Source organism: Vigna unguiculata, chromosome 3 (assembly GCF_004118075.2).
Source record: "Vigna unguiculata cultivar IT97K-499-35 chromosome 3, ASM411807v1, whole genome shotgun sequence".
Lineage (NCBI taxonomy): Eukaryota > Viridiplantae > Streptophyta > Magnoliopsida > Fabales > Fabaceae > Vigna > Vigna unguiculata.
The window spans coordinates 50183530-50208870 of NC_040281.1; the positions used below are offsets into that span (position 1 = coordinate 50183530).

General features: G+C 33.4%; 4 protein-coding genes across 4 annotated transcripts; 3 read left to right on the forward strand and 1 right to left on the reverse strand.

Moving 5' to 3' along the window:
- The first annotated feature begins 1663 nt into the window (after positions 1 to 1663).
- LOC114177417 (subtilisin-like protease SBT1.2) lies at positions 1664 to 3913 on the forward strand. Its single transcript, XM_028062750.1, has one exon. The coding sequence runs from the start codon at positions 1664 to 1666 to the stop codon at positions 3911 to 3913; it is 2250 nt and encodes a 749-aa protein (XP_027918551.1).
- A 5810-nt stretch (positions 3914 to 9723) lies between these two features.
- LOC114175651 (subtilisin-like protease SBT1.2) lies at positions 9724 to 14155 on the forward strand. The gene has a single exon (XM_028060423.1). It carries the CDS (start codon positions 9815 to 9817, stop codon positions 12062 to 12064), a length of 2250 nt encoding a protein of 749 aa, XP_027916224.1. The 5' UTR covers positions 9724 to 9814; the 3' UTR covers positions 12065 to 14155.
- LOC114175653 lies at positions 13954 to 15356 on the reverse strand. The gene is made up of 3 exons (XM_028060424.1): positions 15174 to 15356; positions 14842 to 14957; positions 13954 to 14726 (listed from the first exon to the last, which is right to left on the reverse strand). The coding sequence occupies exons 1-3, from the start codon at positions 15282 to 15284 to the stop codon at positions 14240 to 14242; spliced, it is 714 nt and encodes a 237-aa protein (XP_027916225.1). The 5' UTR covers positions 15285 to 15356; the 3' UTR covers positions 13954 to 14239.
- Positions 15357 to 18792: 3436 nt separating this feature from the next.
- LOC114176562 (PGR5-like protein 1A, chloroplastic) lies at positions 18793 to 21708 on the forward strand. The gene is made up of 10 exons (XM_028061639.1): positions 18793 to 19171; positions 19266 to 19393; positions 19545 to 19641; positions 19728 to 19828; positions 20193 to 20249; positions 20516 to 20592; positions 20758 to 20809; positions 20922 to 21032; positions 21105 to 21202; positions 21314 to 21708. Exons 1-10 carry the CDS (start codon positions 18976 to 18978, stop codon positions 21381 to 21383), a joined length of 987 nt encoding a protein of 328 aa, XP_027917440.1. The 5' UTR covers positions 18793 to 18975; the 3' UTR covers positions 21384 to 21708.
- Positions 21709 to 25341: the final 3633 nt, after the last annotated feature.

A 25341-nucleotide genomic window follows, 5' to 3' on the forward strand; every position in this document is an offset into this window, starting at 1 on the left:
TATTATTATTATTTTTTCTTTCATTTGAATAATGATTTCATTTCGCTAAAACAATTTTCGTTATTTATCAATTATCAACTAAATTGATATTTGAACATTTTTTTAGATCTCTAAGTTATTTTTTATCTTATCATACTCTTAATTATTTATTTGTTTTCCTTTGTATACAAATTCAATAGTTTCTCAAATTATATTTGTTTTAATAATTTTATATGTTATTTAATTTTATAATGTGGAATGCTATTTTGATATTTTTTATATAATTATTTTTATTTTCTAACTCATGATCCACTACAAGAAAATGTCTTATTAACAACCAATTTTAATGACCAAAATTTGTTAGTCACTTTAGTGACTTATTTATATACTAATTTACAAAATAAAAATTTATGGTCACTATTATAATGAGTATTTTAGAAATTAATAAATGTATTTAATCTTATAATGAATATTTTATAAATTATATATATTATAACACTATACAAAATAACATGTTTAAAAAGTTTATGAAAATTTTGAAAAAATATAATAAAAATAAATAATATTTCGAATTTGGGTATCCTAATGTATTAGAATATACAAATGTGAATATTAAACGTGTAAATGGCAATACTAATGTTTTTTCCTCTTTGAACAACTAGTTTCAGTGTGCATAAAACATTCATCACACTAACATGGTTGTGTAAGTGCTCTACCAAGACAAGGCAACACAGTTATGGAACATAGCAGAAGCGTATAGAATAGATGTAGAGAAAAGCGTTTATATCGTTCAGAAATGGTAGAAGGACTACTTAAACGTGAATAATTTTTCTACTCAGTACTGAATTTCAAGAGTCGGTTCAACTTATAGGAGAGTTTAATATTCACTTATTAATATTAAAAACGATGTTTTCATAATTGAATTGAGTTGTGGAATATGTCATAAGTAATAATTATTCTAATAACCTACACAAACACATTAACCAAGAGGCACAATCAAGAGATTATTCTGTCTGTCTTCTAGGTTTGGAAAGGTGCTTCTAAAGAATCATTTCACAAATAATTATATGCACAGAATAATTTAAAATTATAAAAATATTTGACTAACACTCACTACCCGCTGATTATGAATAAATTTACGTAAGTCCTATTGCGTACAGAATGAACCTATTTTTATAAGACATGAAATTCATGTAATAGTTAACGGTGTGTTTGGAGAAATAAATGTTGAATTGTTACATTACCTGTTCATTTGGGTTAAAACCAAAACTAAAATGATAGTGAATTAGACAGTAAAAAGTAAACAAGACCAATAATAATGAACTGAGTTTTAAACAACGTAAAAAGAAAATGTTGAAAGATTATTCAGTAAAAAGACTCTCACAGCTCTTTACCTTAGTGTAGAGCTATGCGATTCATGCCCCATTACGCATCACAAATGGTTGCACTTTCACAACTCCTCAACGAAACTAAAAATCAACGACAGAAATAAACAATAGAATTGAACGGCCAAGCTCATTATATTATGTCGGTAACACTACTAACTAAACAATATGGGCTTCTAACATGCATATGCCACCTTTGTTTTGTACACGATCTATTTCCTATTGTACGTGTGTTCAAAGCACAATCAACTAAAGAACCTTTGTTTATTCATCCATCAAGCGGAAAACTTCTGCTAAACATGAATGCTTTCGTTTTCATTCTTCTCACTTTTGTGTTGAGCTTCCACATTCATCTTGCTCAAAGAAGTGAACTGCCACCAACCACAAGCAGTTCAAAAACATATATTGTTCATGTGAAAGGGCCACGGGATAGGGCACTTGCTCAATTAGATGATCTAGAGAGCTGGTATAATTCATTTATGCCACCTACTGTTATGAGCTCCGAGGAACAACCACGAATAATTTATTCATATCGGCACGTGATAAGTGGTTTCTCTGCAAGACTCACCGAACAGGAGCTGAGAGAAGTGGAAAAGAAGAATGGGTTTATCTGTGCTCGCCCCGAAAGGATGCTACATCCTCAAACCACACACACCCCGCAAGTTTTGGGGTTGCAGCAGCAAACGGGAGTGTGGAAAGAATCGAACTTTGGAAAGGGAGTAATTGTTGGGGTGCTGGATTCTGGAATCACGCCTGAACATCCTTCATTCAATGATGCAGGAATGCCACCACCGCCACCCAGATGGAGAGGAAGATGTGAGTTGAATGCTACAACTTGTAACAAGAAACTAATTGGAGCAAGGTCTTTCATCCGAGCGTTGGAGGCAAGGGAAGGAACAGAGGCACCGATTGATGACGATGGACATGGGACTCACACTGCAAGCACAGCAGCTGGTGCTTTTGTTGATTATGCAGAAGTACTAGGAAATGCCAAAGGCACTGCATCAGGGATTGCCCCTTATGCTCACGTGGCAGTTTACAAAGTGTGCGTCGGAGGAGACTGCTTAGAGAGTGATATACTGGCCGCATTGGATGCAGCTGTGGAAGATGGCGTGGATGTATTATCACTATCCCTTGGCCCATCTGAGTCACCTCCATTTTTCGATGATGGCACTGCAATAGGCACGTTTGCAGCAATGCAGAAGGGAATCTTTGTAAGTTGTGCAGCAGGGAACTCTGGTCCCTTTCATGGCTCCGTAGTTAATGGAGCGCCTTGGATTCTCACAGTTGGAGCAAGCACTGTTGACAGAAGCATTGTAGCAACAGCAAAGCTTGGAAACGGGCAAGAATTTGACGGCGAATCTGTTTTCCAGCCTTCCAGTTTTAGTCCAACACTGCTACCGTTAGCATATGCTGGAAATAATGGCGGACATGAAGCTGCATTTTGTGGTAATGGATCCCTGAACGATGTTGATTTCAGCGGCAAGATTGTTTTGTGTATGAGAGGAGGGGATGCAGGAAGAATTGCCCAAGGGAAGGAAGTGAAGAGAGTTGGTGGTGCAGCCATGATTATCATGAACGACGAAAGCAGTGGCTTCAGTGTGTTTGCTGATGCACATGTTCTACCTGCAACACATGTAAGCTATGAAGCTGGAGTTAAGATTAAAGGGTATATGGATTCCACTGCAACACCTACAGCTACCATTTTATTCAAGGGAACCGTAATAGGAAACTCCGTATCACCGGCCGTTTCATCCTTTTCCTCAAGAGGTCCCAACCTTCCGAGTCCTGGGATTGTGAAACCAGACATCATAGGACCAGGCGCTAACATCCTAGCCGCCTGGCCATTCTCCCTTAACAACAGTACTGATTCAAAATCCACTTTCAACATCGCTTCCGGCACATCAATGTCATGCCCTCATCTTAGTGGCGTAGCCGCTTTGCTAAAAAGCTCTCATCCTCAGTGGTCACCGGCTGCCATAAAATCTGCCATAATGACTTCTGCAGACATAATGAATTCTGAAAACAAACTCATTGTTGACGAAACACTTCAACCTGCAGATATCTTTGCCACGGGTTCTGGCCACGTGAATCCATCAAAAGCAAATGATCCCGGGCTGGTTTATGATATCACGCCAGATGATTATATACCTTATCTGTGTGGTTTAGGCTACAGCGATACGGAGGTTGCGATCATTGCACATAAAACAATTCAGTGCTCTGAGATTTCAAGCATTCCCGAGGGAGAGCTCAACTATCCCTCATTTTCTGTGGTGCTTGGTTCCCCACAAACATTCACAAGGACTGTAACAAACGTAGGTGACGCCAACTCGTCTTATGATGTCCAGGTTACTGCGCCAGAAGGGGTGAATGTGAAGGTGGAGCCAAATAAACTGAATTTTTCAGAAGCAAATCAGAAAGAGACATATTCAGTGTCGTTCAGCCGTACAGAGTCGGGTAATGAAACTGAGGATTTTGCTCAAGGGTTTTTACAGTGGGTCTCTGCCAAACACACTGTAAGGAGTCCGATCTTAGTCATCTTTGTGTAAGACAACAACTTTACAATCTCGATCATAGAGCACCCTTTTATGTTCTATTTCGTTCAGTCAATGCATAAGGGGAAATAAACTAGATCCCCACAAGATTTCCAGGTTTTTTTTTTTTATGAAAATGAAATAGAAAAATAAAATCTCTGTTTGGGTAAAATTTGTTACCCAATCAAACAATGGTGAATATAGAAAGGATGACTAAAAATGAAAAAAATGCTCAATACTAACAAACTAATTGATCAATTTTACAGATTTTTGTACTCTAATGTTAAGCACTTACTGCTTAGACATAGTTTTTTATAGAGTTTTCCTTTCGGTGCTTGAATTTGTAAGAATTACTGAATTAAAAGGAAATCAGTAGAAGAAAAATCTGAAATCAGAGTAACTATTGTAGAGTCCAATTACCAAAGATATTCTGTATATTATCCTCTCCACTCCTGTGTAACAGAATCAGTAATCCTTTCTCTGTCACTCAACTTCTACATTTTTAAACTACGTAACTCCTAGATGACCTTAATTAAGAGGACTCTCAATTCTATCGGTATCCGACCATACCAAACCATATGGCCAACAACCGAGAACCGAAGACCTGTAAGGGCTTTTGGATAAATTCATCTGCTTTGAGTGGACTTAAGAGTGACTAAACAAGTATTTTGGACAAAAAAGCTTATTCTGGGGGACTCACAGATGAATTAGTATAAATAACTAATTATCTTATACATTCTTTACACATCAATTATTTTTTGAAATTCTCTCACATTGCTCGTGCTAACTTAAGTATAAAAGTCCCCTTAACAAAGTATAAATTAATCCTATAAAAACATAAACTAGGCAAGAGTATTAGGTTCTTTCATCAAACAATTTTAAAATATATATATATATATATATATATATATATATATATATATATATATATATATGTATGTTTGTTTTTTGACATGTCACGACTTAGTACAATAGGATAAATTAGATGAATGACAATTTGGATAATAATGATTTATATATTGAAAGATGGTCCATATTCTATGTATGTTTGTATTAATAGTTTTAATAATAAGTATACAATTACTTAATCACAACACATGTTAAGTCAATTTGTATGTTTATAGATCTTTGAATATTATTATATTTGATAGAGTGAATCCAAGTTTTACAATTTTAGGTTATGTTTTAATTTTTTTATTATTTGTGTTGAGAAATCACGCACTAAAAATAATAATCTCTTCAAGCGGAAGCACACCCACAAATAAAAGCAGAAAAAATAAATAAAAGCACACAGGAAATTTAACGTGGTTCGGCACCTCAAGGCCTACATCCACAACCACTCAACAAGAAGTATATTATCACCCAAGTGCAATTTTTCTGGCAAAAATTGCAAACCTTCATACAAATTTTATGGACCAAAACTGCAAACCCTTCATAGTGCAATTTTTGTGGACCAAAATTGCAAACCCTTCATAGTGCAATTTTTCTAGCAAAAATTGCAAACTTCCAAATGACACACAACTATCTAAGCCCCTCATACACCCAAGAGACTTATTGAGTTGTGGTGACAACTCTAAAACCAACTCTTTACTTTTATAGTATTTTTCTGCTGCTCTCTTCTTCATATTACTCGATGTGGGACTTTGGTGAATACCCACTTGAGAACCAACAATTTGTTATAAAGAATTTATTTTATATAACTTTTTTTTCAAGTTTCTAAAGATTTCCCTCCTTTTTATGTTTTCTTTTTATAGTAAAGAATTATCACATTTCATAAAAGGTGTTTACGAAAGATTTAGAAAATTCTACTTGATAGTGTTAACTTGTAAAAAACTTAATTCTTAGTTTTTACCATATCTTGATGAAATTTTTATAATTATTCCAATCTTATATATAAGATTCTTATTATTGAAAAAAAAAATTGATAACAAATTTCCATAGGTTCCTCTTAGACGATTTTAATTTGTATTATATATATATATATATATATATATATATATATATATATATGTTAATCCATGAAAATATTTTATAATTAATTTTTTTCTATGTAAGCTTTTTTGAAATTTAATTAAAAAACCACTTTCATTTTTAATTAATTAAATAAATAAATGTTAATATCATGAATGTTAGATAACATATTCTCTGAACATATATGTATTGTTAACCCAATAACTTAAAACTTGAAAAGCCTCTCTCAATGAGTATAATATGAACCTTTCAATCAATTCTCAAATCCATTTACAATAATTTCTTTCTACAAAAAGAGTTGTCAGACTTTTGAAAATTAATATTGCCGTTCTAAAGATTTAATGTACTTTGTATAGATATAAACAGAATCAAATAAATTATTAATGTTATTATTGCAGAACTTTGATGTCGAATGTTTAATTTGTATGTCCATAGGTGGTTCCTTAGAGTAAGCAGCAACCCAAGAGCCACAACAGCCTCTGTAAGCAATGAGGAGTTTCTCCTTCGATGCTTCTAAACACTAATTTCACCATCAAATTTTAAATTCATGAAGTTTTTCGTAAACAATGTCACATTCTACTTGTTATGAATGCAATTTTAGGAAGTCCCGTTAAATAGTATTGAACCGATAAAAATAACATGTCTTGAAAAATTTTACATGGATAATTAAAAGAGTGGGTGTTAGCGACTATATAACAGGTTCTAAGTCTGTAATATTTTTTGTCTCGAGTCAAAGACACATCAAACTTGTATTTGACTCTTCTTATATTTTATATTTTTGTCATAAGAGCATCGTGAAGTTTGTGTTAAATTATTATTTTAGAAAGTATGAATGTACTCAAAATGCGAAATCAAAAGACATAGAAAAGTAAAGCTGTTTTACTTAGTGACATTAGTGGTCCATTTCTTCTGAAAATTAAAACTATTGTGAACCAGACAACTATAATGGACGAACTAGACCATAAACAATAAAATGAGTTTTGGACAAAAGAGAATCTTGAAAATTCGTTTAAAGAAAAAAAAAAATAGCATAATTTAGGGCTATGCCTCCCATACTCTTTGGCGTGACAAATGGTTGCACAAAGTCTAAGCAGAAAATGTGTATAACAATGTTGGTCAAGCTCATTCTATTCCAACCAGAGATTGATGCGTAATTGTGGTATAAGAGGGGTAAACTAATAGAAAAATATAATTGAATAATAGGCAATAATTTTAGAGTTTTCTGATTTTTTTCCAAATTAGGAAGAAAAAAAATATTGAGTTTAAATTGTAATTGTAACATCCCATTTAATAGTTTTCCACACTATTCAAATAAAATATTATATCATGATCAGACAATGCAGATAGTCGGGATAACAGTCATATATATACACAATATATGAACCTAGTACAGTCCTCCGAGCTATTACTTCTACATGTGTGTGTATATATATATATACAAAGTAATAGAAGGTAAAAGAAAAGGGCGCTAAGCTACACCACTCCAAACATATCACCAAAAATTTATTACAAGGGACACTCCCTGCCATGCTCCAACTCCTACTAGGAGGGGGTATCTCCACCTGGTTTCTGCTCTGCTCCTACCAAACACAGGTAATCATAGCAAAAGGACAAAAATACAAAAGTAGACAACACAAACGAAAAGGGTAAGCCAACTGAAATAAACAACATAAATACTCTTCGCAATTAGAGATATCATTCATAGCATATAATACAATCAAAATTTTATCGACTCAATATCCGGATTGTGTAAGGGACGTTGGAGCTCTTGGTGGCTTGCACCTGTAACGGTTCCCAGACTCTGCAGAGTCTGGACACATGGAGTATTCATCCGACCGTTCCTAGGGTAAGTCCCCACCACGTCTAAGACTTGATCAAGTCCGACGACGAGGACTTCCTGCTACTCCTCACGATATAATCCATTCTACTCTATCTGAGCTTGAATGATTATTGGAGTTTCAGGATACCAACCATTTTAGATTCCTCACATCCTTACACACACTACTATTCCACTTGGATTTCCCTTGAAATACCATTTTAACCTCATCTTCTCATAACTTATATTCATCCAATTAAATCATGCAATACAACAATGGTAGCATTCAAAGCATACAGGGCCTAAGTTTCACAAGGATGCATTAAAACATATATCTTTACCAAAGAAAATAGATGTGAAGCACTATCACTGCAGTAGTTCTCGCTCAGGCTAAAAAGTCTAGCCTAGGCGAGAGGTTATCTCGCTCAGGCGAGCCAGTCTCGCCTATGCGAGACACTAACAGTGGCAAAAGAGAAAAATATGGGCGAACTCTCGCTCAGGCTAGGCTGGTTCGCCCAGACAAGATCGTTATCTCGCTCAGGCGACCCCAGCTCGCCTAGGCGAGACTTCGCGCAGGAGCAGAGGTGCGTCTCTTGATGCTTTCGCTCAGGCGAGTGGCGAAAATACCAGGTCAGACATCTGTTCCCACATGCAACAGGCCAGTTTCTAGCAATCATCAAGTAATTTGCACCAATACAATACAAACACGAATTCATCATTCAATTACATAATTCAAGCTCATCCATGGATTTTCTATACAAATTTGAGAAGAGGAGTTAGCTTCCCTTACCTCTATATATCTTTCCAATTAACTAGGACCCTCCCACTCAAGAGCTTCAGCTGTACCACTTAGAGAACTGGAATTACAGGTTCAAAATGAGATGGGTTCCCAACAACAGAAAGGGATTCCACAAATTGTCGAATTAAAGAGGAATGAAATGGTTGGGAGTGACTTACATGGAGGAGAATGAGGAGTTGAAGCTAAGAGGAGAGATTCTGAGTTGGCCCCGGGTTTGGATTCTGCAAATAGAGAAAAGTGGTTCAGAAATTTTCTCCTTTGGTAGAGAGAAAGCAGAGAAGAGAAGAGGGAGAAGGGTGCTGTGAGGTGCAAAGTGTTTCAGTGGTGTGGGTGACAGAGAAAGAGGAGAGCTTAGGGGGGCTGAAATTGGGTCTTCACAGTAATTATTTTAAGACATGATTAAAATAAAAAATAATTTATGATTTTTAATATAATTTGAAATTAAATTTTGTTGTTATTAATTCCTCCAAAATAAAATATTATAATATAAAATATTTAAGATCAATAATAATAACAATAACATTATAATTTTTTTAATTTTTTTTATTTCACGTCAAATTTTTATATAAATCATTATATAATAATAACAAATCTCAGTATTTTTAATCAAGAAGATTGATCTCAGTATTTTTAATTACTTGATTTTTTGAAGAAGTAGTTTTCATTCTAACATTACTAATATTAACATTACTTATATTCATAATACTTAAATTATTGATCAAATATAGAAACATATACTTAAATTCTATTATTTCTTCAATCAAAATAAAAAATAATAAAAATAATATAAAAATATTTGACATAAAAACAGAATTTTAAATCACTTAAGTCGGGTCATGATTCGGCCAATACCACGTTACTCACTACTCTTTATAAGTCCTCACAAGCCCAGGCCGGCAGTGTTACAAGCAAGCTTCATTAATAGTATATATACTAATCGAAACATGTGTTGTGAATTCACCTTTTTTTAGTAAAAAAATAAATTATAAAATAGATTTTTTAAATAATTATAAAAATAAATAATTTGTATACTTTTTATTATAAATAATTATTTGAATTTAAAAATAAGATAATTATTTCAATTTATAAAATAATTAAATTTAAATTAATGATTATTTAAAAAGTAAAAAAAATATAATTATTTGTGTTGAAAACAAAGGATTTACATAAAGGGTACAATTGAAAAAAAAAATGTTTATACTAAAAAAATGAATTCTTTTATATATAAGTGTAGATTAGTAGTGTGTTTAAAGTACACCCAACCAAATATCAGAGCCTTTGCCATTTATTCTTCTCCCTTCAGCAGATAGCTTACACAGTTCTGCGCAGCATGGATTCCTTCTTTTTCGTTGCTCTAACCTTTGTGTTGAGCTTCCATATTCATTTTGCTCAAGCAAATGAACAACCTTCAACCGCCAGCACTTCAAAAACATATATTATCCATGTGAAGGGGCCAAAGGGTACGACACTTACTCAATCAGAAGATGTAGAAAGCTGGCATAATTCATTCATGCCACCAACTACTATGAGCTCAGAGGATCAACCACGAATGATTTATTCATACCGGAACGTGATCAGTGGCTTTGCTGCAACACTCACTGAAGAAGAGCTGAGAGAAGTGGAAAAAAAAGATGGCTTTATCTCTGCTCACCCCGAAAGGATGCTGCGTCGTCAAACTACGCATACCCCACAATTTTTGGGGTTGCAGCAACAAACGGGAGTGTGGAAAGAATCAAACTTTGGAAAGGGAGTAATTGTTGGGGTGCTGGATTCTGGAATCACGCTTAACCATCCTTCATTCAGTGATGCAGGAATGCCACCACCACCACCCAAATGGAAAGGGAGATGCGAGCTTTATGGGACAGCTTGTAACAACAAACTAATTGGAGCAAGGTCTTTCAACCTCGCTGCAGAGGCAACGAAAGAAGCAGAGACACCGATTGATGAAGATGGACATGGGACTCACACGGCGAGCACAGCAGCTGGTGCTTTTGTTGATAATGCAGAAGTACTAGGAAATGCCGAAGGTACAGCAGCAGGGATTGCCCCTCATGCTCACCTGGCAATATACAAAGTATGTTTTGGAGAAGACTGCCCAGAGAGTAGTGTATTGGCTGCATTGGATGCAGCTGTGGAAGATGGCGTGGATGTATTATCAATATCCCTTGGCCTAAACGAGCCACCAACCTTTTTCAATGATAGCACCGCAATAGGCACGTTTGCAGCAATGCAGAAGGGAATCTTTGTAAGTTGTGCAGCAGGGAACTCTGGTCCCGTTCATGGCTCCTTAGTTAATGGAGCCCCTTGGATCCTCACAGTTGGAGCAAGCAATATTGACAGAAGCTTAGTAGCAAGAGTCAAGCTAGGAAATGGGCAAGAATTTGATGGGGAATCTGTTTTCCAGCCTTCTGACTTTTCTCCAACACCTCTATTCCTAACATATGCGGGAAAGAATGGCAAACAACAAGCTGCATTTTGTGCTAATGGATCCTTGAATGATGCTGATTTTAGAGGCAAGGTTGTTTTGTGTGAGAGAGGAGGGGGGATAGGAAGAATTGCCAAAGGAGAGGAAGTTAAAAGAGCAGGTGGTGCAGCCATGATTCTCATGAATGATGAAACAGATGGTTTCAGTCTCCCAGCTGATGTGCACGCTCTACCTGCAACACATGTAAGCTATGATGCTGGAGTTAAGATTAAAGGGTATATAAATTCCACTGCAACACCTACAGCTACCATTTTATTCAAGGGAACTGTAATAGGAAACTCCCTATCTCCGGCCGTTTCATCCTTTTCCTCAAGAGGTCCCAACTTGCCCAGTTCTGGTATTTTGAAACCAGACATCATAGGACCAGGCGTCAACATCCTAGCTGCCTGGCCATTCCCCCTTAACAACAGTACTGATTCAAAACCCACTTTCAACATCATGTCCGGCACATCAATGTCATGCCCACATCTCAGTGGCGTAGCCGCTTTGCTCAAAAGCTCTCATCCTCACTGGTCACCAGCTGCCATAAAATCTGCCATAATGACTTCTGCAGATATACTCAACTTTGAACACGAACTCATTGTTGATGAAACATTTCACACAGCAGATGTCTTTGCCGCAGGTTCTGGCCACGTGAATCCATCAAGAGCAAATGAACCTGGGTTAGTTTATGATATCACGCCTGATGATTATATACCTTACCTATGTGGTTTAGGCTACGGCGATACAGAGGTTGGGATCATTGCACACAGAACAGTTAAGTGCTCTGAGACTTCAAGCATTCCTGAAGGACAGCTCAACTATCCTTCGTTTTCTGTTTCGCTTGGTTCCCCAAAAACATTCACAAGGACTGTGACAAATGTGGGTGAGGCCAACTCATCCTATGAGGTCACTGTTAAGCCCCCAGAAAGGGTTAATGTGAAGGTCCAGCCAAATAAACTTTACTTTTCAGAAGCAAACCAGAAACAGACATATTCAGTGTCATTCAGCCGTATAGATTCGGGTAATGAAACTGTTCAATATGCTGAAGGGTTTTTAAAATGGGTGTCTTACAATCACACTGTAAGGAGCCCTATCTTGGTCAACTTTGTATAAGACAACAACGTTAGCAGGCACCAACAGTACTACAATGGAACCAGTGTAATGTTCCAACAATAAGCTTCAACTTGTATTAAGTGGCAAACCTAAATCATACGACAGTCCTTTTTTTTTCTAGTTTTGTTCCATGTATGCATTGTGAAATTTAAAACTGAATCACCAAAAGATTTTCAAATCTTCCCTTCATGTTCAGTCACTAGTGTGCAAAAATGAAATAGAAAAGTAACATCTCTTTTTATGTAAAATTCGTCAGCCAACCAAACAATGAACAACTTTTTTTTTTTGTTTAGGAATCAATAACTAACATGGAGAGCATGGTGTAAAATAACCATGCTTAATAGAAAATCCGGACAGGTGCCCGATTTTTCTTTCAACTGAAACTTCGGAAACGAACTAATTGATCAATTTGTGTAAACCATTAATTATAAAGATGTTTATAATCTCATGTTAGGTACTAACTACTTACACATAGTTTTTCTTTGAAATTCCAATCAGTATCTGAGTTAGTATTATGGACTTCTGAATTAAAAGAAAATCAGTACAAGAAAAGATAAAGGGCACAACCCTCCCCCAATCAGAGTAAAGTACTCTAGACTCCAATTACCAAGACATTCTCCACATGACCCTACATTATTCTCTCCCGTCCTATATATGACAGAATCAGTTATCCTTTCTCTGTTCACAACTAACTCTGCTTCCTTCCCCATTTCATGCCTGTGTTACTTTAAGGTTGACCCTGGATGTTGGGCCTACGGGGTATAGACCTTAAGAGGCCACTCCATTGTGTCCAGTTTACTAACAGATTTCAAGCACAGATTGATCAACTCCATCAACACTTTAGCAATTGGCCACTATACAAAAGATTATACAGATACGTGATTTATATTCTGTACTATACACATAAATGCTTTAAAAAAGAAAACCAAAAATTAAAGATATATTCATGATTAACAAACAAAATTCAAAGTCAAACACAGATTCACCATCAATTTAAGACATGATTACCAATGAGAGCATCGGAGGTCTTGAACAAAAATAGCAAGATGACGAAATTTTCAGAAAAAACAGAGCGGCAGCAAAACTATTATTGAAATGTGGAACTATGAATTGTAAGAACTCGCTACTTAACCTTAACCTTGCAAAAATGTTTCGAACAAGTTATGCATTAGTGGCAGCTAATCATAAGTAACCGAAGGCAACTTCACCTCCTATTTGAAATGCAAAATCAGAGGTTAAAGGTTTAAAGAGACAACAAAATGAATCCCCAAAAAGAAGATAGAAACAAAAATAAAATCTGGCTGTGCAGGCAACTGTGTTTGAACTAGAAGACAATCAGATTCAACAATATTTTAGAAAAACAGAAGAGCCAGAACATGGTTAGCATAGAAGATAAGACGACAACAGGAAACGAAAATGTTGAAAGGCAAAAGAAAGGCTACAAAGGGGTGAGCTTTGCCATAAAATAGGTAGGTCAAGCAAAATTGGGGTGAGTTGGCTACAATATGAAGGGGGTGAGTTGTGCCCTGTCCATTGTGATTTGGCCAACAATAAGCTGTCAACGCAGAGACTATTTGCATCTTTACACAGAAAAATGTGACACTACGAGAGCAATATCAGAACTATTCGCTACTATATTGATAACTAACCATGTAGTTGGCAAAATCCCTGATCAAATGAATAGAAAGAATGTTTTAGAAAAATGTACAAGATATTGATACCAGTTAGTGGTTAGAACACCTCAATAAAAGAGGAACATGGGACTAGTGAAAAATAAATAGAAACCACAAAGGAAACGCATTATTTCTATGCCTTAAGAATCTCCAACAAAAACAACAAAATGATGAAAAATGCATACAAACTGCAAACTATTGATTAAAGAGCACCTATTTTGGTCAATAGACTTTAATAAAATTCATTGTGAAGGTCCAGCATTCATGTCAGAATAACTTGGTAGCAGTTCCTACTAAAAATTACAGGTAATAGTTTGACCTTAAGACTATCAGAAAAAATAGTGCATCCAATATTTGATTGGGATGTAAAGAGACCTACCTCCAGATTGACTCTTGTTTTTCGCTGGTTAATCATAATCAAAAACAGAAGTTTAACGACTGTAACATGGAACAACAGCAATGGCTGTGTAATACAAGAAAAAATGAAACACCTTCCGAAACATCAACCAAAACCAGGAGGCACATCAGGGTCTTCATCACTGCATTCAGCAGGCGGTTTCTGCTCCACGTCCATTGAAAATCCAGGGGGAGCATTGCTATCAACATCATCTTCACCAAGAGTATCCTGTGAGGGATGGGAATCTTCCTTCCTTTCTACAGTTAATCCTTGCACCTGAACCTGCACCTTCCCTTTGTCCTGGTCCTCTTGATTGTTATTATTCACATGATTATGCACGAGAGTGAAACCTGGCGGCTCCTCGGGCTCATTTTCATGTAATGTATCATCAATCTCAGTAGCTGAAGCTGTTTCCCCCTGTCTCTGAATTGGCATCACATCAGATGTGGACAACATAACCTCATCTTTCCCTTTCGGGTTTGCCAGTTTATCATAGACAGATTGCACCGTCTCCATGATTTCGTTTTTCATGCCATCACCCGATCGAATTATTTGCCATAAACTATCAGATATCTGACCCATTACTTTATCACTGGTTACAAGAAAGAAAAAAATCAAAATAAACTTCCACACTGAGTACAAAGAGACACAACATGCCTTGAAAATAAAAAGCAATTTAGAACTACACAACAGCTATGGGAACTCACCCAACTTCTTCATATATAACATCAGAAAGTTGTCTAGGTTTCATATTTTCTGCTCCGGCACGATTGAGTGCCACTGATTGCTTCACAATTGAAGTAATATGTTGTCGTAACTCTTCCTGTCATCAATTGTTGAATTTAATATTACTGAGACGCAACCTTATGTTACTAACAATTACAAATTATAATCAATCTGAATAGTTTAAAGTAAGTGGAAAGTAATGAGCAGTTATGTAAACTGTGATTGATTAATTTTGTTCCTTCCTTCAAATCATTTGATATAAACCCTAAAATGAGAAGAAGAAGAAAAATTAAGAAACAGAAGGAGAGCATACGTTATCCTTGAGCTTACGAACGATCTTCAAACGAAGCCTGTCAAAGTCGCCATCGTCCTTCAGTTTTGTGATAACCTCTTCTTTGCCGACCACTTCTCCACTGTTTCCCATCTCACATTCCTCCTTCGGACGCTACCAACAGCTTTCTCCGTTCCCGTATGCACCCGCCAAATTTTATTTACACTTTCCCTTAAATAAGTTTGATTCAATTTTATTTCCGGTATTCAATATATTTTTTTTCAAATTACTTAATAAATTATAAAATATTGTTAGGCAAAACACCATTTTGGTAAGTCTGAAAAAAAAATACAAATATAAATAAATTATATCATCCTAACTTTATTGAATGTTAACCGTTGACAAAATTTTAATTCAGTACATTCTAAATTAAAGTCATGATGATATAACTTTAATTTAAAATATTTAAACTAAAATTATGTTATATTGATATGATTTTAATTTTAAAATATTTTAAACTAAAATTATACTACAATTGACACGATTTTTTCATAGAAAAGTCGTGCCATTTTTTAATTTTATTTTAAATCTATCCATTTCGATAATTTTGCTAGAATAGTGCATTAGAATTGTGCTTTTTTGACTTTTTCGACATCTAATATTTATGTTTTTAACACTATATTATATCATATTTTAACTTACAGACATGTTTGACTCAAATAACTTGAATATAAAAATATTATCAAGTCTTTAAAATAAAAAAAAAAATGTTATTTGTTAAAGGTTTGAAATTTATTTAGTTCTTTCGTTATTATAAATTTTGTATATAATAACCTTTTAGAATTAGGGATATTTGGCATTAAAAAGCTTCCTATACTGCATATTAAGCCACCACGTGTCATTAATATGTGTCATGTCAAATAGATACAATGGATAAAGTTTTGAACTTAGTGGTGTTTAAGAGCAAGCAAATTCTCAACTTGGTTGACAATGGTACGTATGTTTTCTTGTTATTGTTGTCTGTACTTAATATTATTTACAAATTGATACATATTTGACCCGTTTATAAGTCCAAAACCACTCATGGAATTTAATTTCATCCAATTCAAAATTAAAATTATTGATTTTTGGATATAAGTCTAAATTATCTTCCCAATTCCATAAAAAGAGTGTTTATTTTACCTAAATACGCTAAAACTTATGTTCCCAACTCCAACTACAATTGACATTCAAGTATGCTGAAAAGAGTGTTTATTTTACGTAAAGAAAGATCATAATCCTTATAGTTGTCCAAATAGATAATGGAGGTGATAAATATTACAACATTGCAATTCCCTTCGATATAAATTAATTTATATTTTATTATAATTTATTTGAATTTGAATTTTCTCTTTTAATTTACATGATAAAACAAATATACACACAAATAAATTAAATTTAAATTAATAATTCAAAGAAAATTATTACCTAAATAATTGTACTCCATATATAGCATTATTTTCTATTAAAGTATGTTTTAAAATATTATGCGCTGTATATTTTTAACAAATTACCATAATTTATTTACTCTTTTAAACTACATTAGGAAAATCCTCTTAAACATAATCAATCTAAGCTTAAATTATAAATAAATTAATTAAAAGTTTATCATCTTAAAAACAACTAATTACATCTTAAACAATAAATACCTAAACATTATTTAAAAATGAATAAAACTATTATAATTAAAAAAATAAATTAATGAATTACAATTAACTATATAAAAAATTTAATTTATTCATTAACTATTAATTTTTACATTATTTTATGTTTTAAAATAGGACAATGATACTACGACTCCCATTATTTGACTCTCATCTTTTACTTTCTGATGTAGCTTAGTATATTTAATTGATTAATGTATTATTATATTTTCCTTTAAAAGTTTAAAAGAATCGATGATCCATACTAAATCGAGTCAGAAAATTAAAGATGAGAGTCAAAAAATAAGAGTCAAAGTATTATTTTCCTTTAAAATACTACGAACAGTTATATATATAAAAATTCAGGACTAGAAAAAAAAAACTAAAATCACCACCTATTTTATATTCAAAATGTTTAGACAAAAACTCCTCTAAAGAATGGTAACAAAGAGTAATATTTTGTCCGCATGCTCACTAACCCTCTCACATAAGTATCTTCAAGTGTTCCCCAAAGCTAATTAATGTTCGGAATCCAAGTGTGAGTCTAAGTGTCTAAGTTTCAGAGTAAAATGAGAAAGTTGAGCACTATATAAAGATAAAGACTCATAAACCTATTGTCTTAAGGTTTTGGGTTAAGAGTGGCGTCAATCCCTCCTTATATGTGGGTTGGGCTCATGCTCATTAGTGTTGTATCTCCCCAGTGATCCTCTCTCGAAAAATCCAACAATAGTATCAGAGCCAGGTTCGTGTGGTGACCGGCTCAGACGAGACCCTGTATCGAAAGTCTTTCTGATAGTGAATTAGGTAAGTGAGTCTCATTAAGAAGAACAACTATATAGATAAAGGGATATTACTCTCCCTCGTGATATTCTTTCGAAAGACCCAACAATTAAGATGCCAACACTGATCAAATAACTCCTTCAAATTCTAATTTATTTACTCTTTTAAACTACATTAGGAAAATTCTCTTAAATCACATAATCAATCTAAGCTTAAATTATAAATAAATTAATTAAAAGTTTATCATCTTAAAAACAACTAATTACATCTTAAACAATAAATACCTAAACATTATTTAAAAATGAATAAAACTATTATAATTATAAAAAAATAAATTAATAAATTGCAATTAACTATATAAAAAATTTAATTTATTCATTAACTATTAATTTCTACATTATTTTATGTTTTAAAATAGAATAATGATATTATGACTCTCATTATTTAACTTTATTTTTTAATTTCTGACGTGGTTTTGTATGATTATTTGATTAATGTATTACTATAATTTTCTTTAAAAATTTTAAAAAATCAATGATTTATACTGAATCATATCAAAAAATAAAAGATAAAAATAAAAAAATAAGAGTCAAAATATAATTTTCTTTTAAAATATTACGAACAATTTTATATATAAAAATTCAGAAGTAGGAAAAAAAACTAAAATCACCAACTATTTTATGTTCAAAGTGTTTAGACAAAAACTACTATAAAGAATGGTAACAAACACTAATATTTTGTCTGCATGATGCTCACTAAACCTCTCACCATAAGTACCTTCAAGTCTTCCCCAAAGCTAATTAAGATGCCAACACTTTTCAAATAACTCCTACAAATTCTAAGTTTGCTGTAGTTGTCTTATGATAGGTTGAAGATGACTATTCTTCCTTATGAAATTTCTTTATTTTTATCCTTCTAAGTAATGGATCAAGAAACTAAGAAAAACTCTAAATCACAGTCACATATCCAAGAACTTGATGCTGTATAATTTTTTTAATTTTTTTTTTTTTAAAAACCAATGACACGATTGTTCCATTTGATGTGGGGCCCTCCTTGCCTACGTGAGGGAAAACCCGTGGCGATAGTAAAGCCAACGCAACACATGAGGGTGCCCACACCAGATTTTTAAGGAACACGTAATCAAAAGACATGTAAGAAACAAAGGTAGTAAGCGATATGATGAGGTTGTCTACAAGCGAAACAACGAATGAAGAGAAGGAAGCGGAATAAGCCGTTGCATTTCCCTCCACACGTTCCACTTACCTTATCTTCCACCTCTCTCCACTCTCCATAATCCTCCTTTCCCTCCAAACAAAACCACCACCACCACCTTCAACTTTCCCACTGCACTGTTTTCATTCACAGCGACCACCACCATCACCATGTTCACGGCTAGCAAACTAGCCTTCATTTTAACACTCCCTCGTCCGTGCTCTGCACCCTTCGCACCAATCCCTTCCTTGTCTCCTTCTTCTTCTTCTCCTTCTGGTGTCCACCTCATTCACTTCAATGGACGCCACTCATGCCTCCGCCGCAGACTGTTTTTACTTTCTCCTAAGGCCACGGCAGATCAACAAGGTCTCCTCAATACATCATCTCTAAAAATCATGATTCTTTCTCATCTTCTGACAACACCTTCTCTCACTGCCCACTTGTTCTTTTTCTTTTCCAGGCAAGGTTAGTGAATTTGAAGAGGATGGAAACATTGTTGATGGTAAAATCCTCCCTTATTGTAGCATAGACAGAAAAGAGAAGAAATCAATTGGTGAACTTGAGCAGGACTTTCTTCAGGCACTACAAGTATGGCCCCACAACTTCTAAGTTTGTTTGTTTCTGTCTTGTTGGTTATATGTTTTTCGTGTGATCGGCGATGATTGTACAGAAAACAGGGATTGACTTTTCGTGTATGTGAATTAAATTTTGTATTTGTTCTGCTTTCTCTATTCGACAGTCATTCTATTATGAGGGAAAGGCTATCATGTCTAATGAAGAATTTGATAATCTTAAGGAAGAGCTCATGTGGGAAGGGAGCAGCGTTGTCATGCTAAGTATGAGACAACTTCGATCACATTAGCAGAAGCTGCTGCTGTCATTGAATTTGTGTTTTTGAAGTGTCTTTGTTGGTTGATTGCAGGTTCCGACGAGCAAAAGTTCCTGGAAGCTTCTATGGCCTATGTGTCTGGAAACCCAATTATGACTGACAAAGAGTTTGATGAGTTGAAAATGAGGCTAAAGGTTTGCCATTTTTTTTTCATCGATCAAAATTTGAAAGTCTTATTGTAGCAGATGGTGCATCTATGAAAATGTGTAAAATCATCATCATCCCCCTGATAATTTAAGGTAAAAAGAAGTAAAAAAGTATATCATCCAGGTCATATCAATGGTTAAGAACTTTGGGTTGATACTGTAACACAAATTCAAAAAAAGGGAGAACTAGTACAGCAGTTCATGAAACTTTGTCACATGGGTTTCATTTTGGAAAGTTTTCACATGAAATGAAATTGATCACGAAATTAGGGAATGCAATTGGAATTAGGTTAGTTGCTGAACGTATCTCCACCTTCTGGTTTTATTTACTGATCTCATAGTTGTTTTCCAGATAGAAGGGAGTGAAATTGTGGCTGAGGGTCCAAGGTGCAGTCTTCGTAGTAGAAAGGTATTCTTTGAATTCAGTTTTGCTAGTCGTCGGTTTTGTTTCTTATTTCATCACAAAGAGATCTGTTTTCAAATTCGAATATAAACTACTAAGATCTGTTGTATCACAAAAAGTAATGCCAAGTGATATTACATGTCAAATCAAATGCTTCTTAGTCATTAGAATTCAGATTTATGATTTGATCAAACCATTTGCGATTCATGAATACTTGGATCTGAGCTTTTTCATCTTTATTCTTTACGTTACTAATTACAGTCCGTTTATAGGTTTACAGTGACCTATCGGTTGATTATTTAAAGATGCTCTTGCTGAACGTCCCAGCTACAGTGATTGCATTAGGACTGTGAGTACCAAAAATTTTACCGAAAATTCTTTACTAATTACAGTCCGTTTATAGGGTTCATGATGTATTTACCAAAAATTTTAGCTCAAGATGCTATCTACATTTGGTTTCTTTGATACACAAGACATATCCCGAAACTGAAACTTCTAAAATAAATGATATTAGGTTCTTCTTCCTTGATGATCTGACTGGATTTGAGATCACATATTTGCTAGAGGTATGTTCCCTTCATTTTTATCTTGCATCTTGTATTCCAAAACTTGTTGATCAATTTGACTGGATTTGGATGCAGTTTGATTCCATATATTATGCATTGTTATTGAGTGCAGCTGCCAGAGCCTTTTAGTTTCATTTTCACTTGGTTTGCTGCGGTTCCCCTCATTGTGTGGATAGCTCTGAATCTAACAAATGCCATAGTAAAAGACTTTGTGATTTTAAAGGTATAGTTTTACTGATATGAACATGAAGGTTGTATTTGATTACTACATGTTACTGACATCTGATTTCTGCAGGGTCCCTGTCCTAACTGTGGTACTGAAAACACCTCTTTCTTTGGGACTATACTGTCAATTTCAAATGGTGGTTCCACAAACACTGTCAAATGCAACAAGTATGTAAATACAACTCATTAACCAATCATCGTTGCTTCATGTGATTCAAATTCTTATATTATTTATAGTATGACATTAACCGAAGAATTGAATGAAACATTTTGCCTCAGCTGTGGCACTACAATGGAATATGATTCAACTACAAGATTGATTACATTACCAGAGGGAAGTAACGCCTAAGGGGAGGTGATTCTAGCGATCATTCATAAAAGTTCTTGTGAAAGTGACAAATTAATCATTTAGTAAATTGCCATGTACGTGAGAAAATGGTGTTGGAAGTGATGTTATCACCATCACACACAACTGGTGTCATCTCAATTGTATGTGCCACCATGTACTTGTGAGTATATGGTCTTTGTATACTTGTAAGTAATATGGACTTTGTATAGCATAAACTGGATTGTCTCTGCTTCAAGAGTTGAGTTATGAGGGTGCTTAACACCATCGATCAGATTAACCTACAATAATGTGTGTGTAAGGATTTTTGTTACACACTTGTGCAAAATTTTTCTTCTATTATTGAGGCAAGAACCTGATATGAAAAAAGTAATACAATTTTTCCTAACAGAACCTTTACATTCCCTGGAATATAAACAACAGCAAAGAAAATTGACAATATTTACGCAATTAAAGCTAATTCACATATATATATTTCTTCTACTCTATTAGGCTTTCTAAATTGGATGAATACCTTAAATTTTAGGAGGGTAATGGTATCTTTTTATTTTGAACCGATAAAAACAAGCATTTGTGAATTAAAAATGAAAACTTTTAAATGAGTTAACATAGTGTTTTGAATTTTACAATCACAAAATTGAACTTGTTTTTTTTTTTCGAATTCAATGTTAACCATGAAAAATATGATAATACGATAGAATGGGCAACGATAGTAACTTCGGAGTCATATAGAAACTAAAAAATAACATGATATAACACATCAAAAATTTTATGTTATCCACAGTGAATATTGCTAATATGTGTTCTTAAAATTTTTTAAAATGCCGTAGAACTTGTATAAAAAAAAATGGGCTCTTAGCTTAACAAAAAACTGAAGGGGGTTTCTCCCTACACTTCCAAAAGAGTTATACTACACCCCCCTCAAAATTTCCATAGTACCTCTCTGAACCTTTCACTATTCAACGGTAAAAAAGTTAAAAAAAAAAAAATTCTTTGCTCTGCTCTGAAGTCATGGGCTGTCATAAATGTCATACACCCAACACCTTTTAACCTCCCTCCTCCACTTTCTCTTAATTAAAAGAGACTTTTAATCTCACACCCCCAATTTGAAAGCTTCTGCTGCTAGGGGAGACCCTTTGCATCCAAACCCACACCAGCCGTTACACTGAAGAAATCTGCAAGGAAAGGTTCTTTGTTTTTTCCAAGAGTGGTAAGCATTATTCTTCTATTTATGATTATTGTTTGAATGTACTTGGAAATGTGAATGAATATAATTATTGTTTCAACATGGAAAAAATATATCATGTGTAACATCGTTTATAGCATCGTTTAAGAGGTAGAAGTGAAAAACGAATTTGGGTAGACCGAGTTTCGAAACCCGGTAAAATATTTAACCGGCTTTTTAAACCCGGTAAAAACTTTAACCAACTTTTGTAACCCGATAAACAGATTTGGATTGTGCACCGCTATTTGAATTCCGGTTGTTAAACTCAATTTTTGTTTAAAGTTACCGGCATTCCAATTTCACTAGTTTACTTTTTTTATTTATTTTACATATAAAATTTAATTTCAATTTGATTAATATTATTTAGTTATTGTTTAATTGTTTTTAGAATATATTTTATTAATATTTATTATTTTTTGAATTTTAAACTTCAGCTTTTATGTATTTATTTTTAATTTGTTATTTTTTTATTCATTTTATTACTATTTTTAATTTTATTTTTCATATATTTTTTAGTTATATATTTTATAGTTATTTTTATTTTTTTAATTTTTAATTAATAATGATAAACTTTTATTTAAAATATTTGCCTTTATAATATCTAGATTAATTATAATTACTTAAAAAAATAACAAATAAAAAATTATTACAAAACTATTTAACGTTAAATTAAAACGAAATTAAATTTTCAACCAATTAATAAAATTAAAAATAAAATTATAAAACAAATACGTTAAATAAATAAAATATTATACTTAAAAGCTAACACAACACAACCAACAAAATATTCAAAATAAATAAAAAACATTTCACAAAAAAAATCAATAAAGCAAAATAAAAATCGGATTTCGATTTTCGGTTTTTGTAAAATAAAATTCGTGGTTATCATTACCACTAGAAGTTGGTCTGTGTTAAAAACAAATTCAAAATGAAGAATTAAATATTTAACAAAATATTTTATTTTTAGAAGTTGGAAAAAAATAGAAATTAAATAAAATATATAATGAATCACAACAAATATAAACAATTTAAAAATTTAACAATTGAACCGTTTTCATGAAAACCAGATATCGATATCCGTTTAATTTGTGAAGTGGATTTCTAAATCCGTTTTTGGGCAACCGAATGTCGAAAGTCGGTGTATGTGTACAAATTTGTTTTCTGGAAAATCGGATGTCAAAATCCGTTTAATTTTTGAATCGAATTTCTAAATACGTTTTTGGGCAGAAGCGAATGTCGAAACACCTAACGTAGTAACTATTTTAATTACTTTTACCTACTTAAGACATAGGTGAGTCAGAAGGATAAAATGGCTGCCAAAAATACGTTCATCGAAAATTAGAAATATATTTTTAATAGTGCCGATATTTCACAACTCGTTTCATATGGATCTAACTTAACTCAACTCCACTTGAGGTGTGTCCAACTCATTAAGTTAAAGGTGAACCTTACCCAATTAAGTTCAAGGTAGGTCCGAATCGACTCAATTAAAGGTAGAACTAGCTCAACTTAGCATGACTTGACTTAGTCTAACATGTATCCATTGTGGGCTTAACTTGACTCAACCCAATGTTGGTTTGATTCTACTTGACTTGATGTAGACACAACTCGATCGTGCTTGACATGGGTGTAATGACTTAACTTAATTTGATTGGGCCTTGAGTGAATCATATTTAACTCGGTGTGATGCGCTCAACTCACTTTGGTCTGAGGTGTGCTCAACTCTTCTCAACTTAACCTTTTGTGGGTTTCACTTGACTTTGTTCAATGTTGGCTCAATTAAACTTAGGATGATGCGAATCTTATCAACCTTGGCTTGACTTTGATGTAGCCTGACCTAAACTCAACCCAAACAATCTACTTGACTTGGGTTTGACCCAATCTCGTCTATCTTGACCTAGGACAGACTAACACATACTTATCCATGAGTTGGCCTTGGCCTATAGGGATTTAGTTATCATTTTTTTATTTGTGTGGACTTTCTGCTCAAGTGAACTTTTTTGGGTGGGCCAAATAGACAAGTCCAATCTTAATTTTATTTGTTTTCACAACTATATCAATAAAAATTCCCATATTTTGAATAAAAAATTATCTAAATATATATCTTAATTCAAACAATAATTATTTTTACTTGATAAAATGAAGGTGTTGTTTGAACTTGTCCAATTTTGACGCAAAATTTTTTCATTGATTAAATATAAATATGAGTATGAGTACTATGAGAATGAGGATCGAAATGGAAAAAAAGTATGAATATGTACATATTTGACGTGTCTATATACCCGTCCTTATCCTCATACTCATCAATTTTAAATTACCAAAATATTCATAGTTTATTAGTTAATTTAACAAACTTATCTACACTATTTTTTTTTTTATTCTTAGTTTCCTTTTGTTTGAAAATTGTTATTCCTTTCTTTCAACAATTTTTTTTATTACAATTATTGTTTGACACGTTATAACTCAAATGTCACTCTGAAACATTATTTATCATGTAAAAAAATTATCGTTGTTGGATTAATAGGATTACATGCATACATATTTTAAGTTAGGAACCAAAATATATAAAATTTTTGAGCAAATACAAATTATAATTTCATGTTTATGGTTTGGATTAAAAATATATTTAATCCTTTAAATAAATATGAAAAGAATACTTGTTTAATATGAAAAGAATACTTGTTTAATATTATTATAAAGAAATTTTTAATGATTGATTAACATAAGCATGCTGAT

Bases quoted from the DNA above. Each gene is read 5' to 3' on its own strand.
- LOC114177417 (XM_028062750.1), top strand. From the start codon at position 1,664: ATGAATGCTTTCGTTTTCATTCTTCTCACTTTTGTGTTGAGCTTCCAC.
- LOC114175651 (XM_028060423.1), top strand. From the start codon at position 9,815: ATGGATTCCTTCTTTTTCGTTGCTCTAACCTTTGTGTTGAGCTTCCAT.
- LOC114175653 (XM_028060424.1), bottom strand. From the start codon at position 15,284: ATGGGAAACAGTGGAGAAGTGGTCGGCAAAGAAGAGGTTATCACAAAA. The intron at 14,958-15,173 runs GTATGCTCTCCT...AATTGATGACAG, and splicing joins TTCGTAAGCTCAAGGATAAC to GAAGAGTTACGACAACATAT. The intron at 14,727-14,841 runs GTGAGTTCCCAT...TCTTGTAACCAG, and splicing joins GTTATATATGAAGAAGTTGG to TGATAAAGTAATGGGTCAGA.
- LOC114176562 (XM_028061639.1), top strand. From the start codon at position 18,976: ATGTTCACGGCTAGCAAACTAGCCTTCATTTTAACACTCCCTCGTCCG. The intron at 20,810-20,921 runs GTATGTTCCCTT...TATTGAGTGCAG, and splicing joins AGATCACATATTTGCTAGAG to CTGCCAGAGCCTTTTAGTTT. The intron at 21,203-21,313 runs GTATGTAAATAC...ATTTTGCCTCAG, and splicing joins AACACTGTCAAATGCAACAA to CTGTGGCACTACAATGGAAT.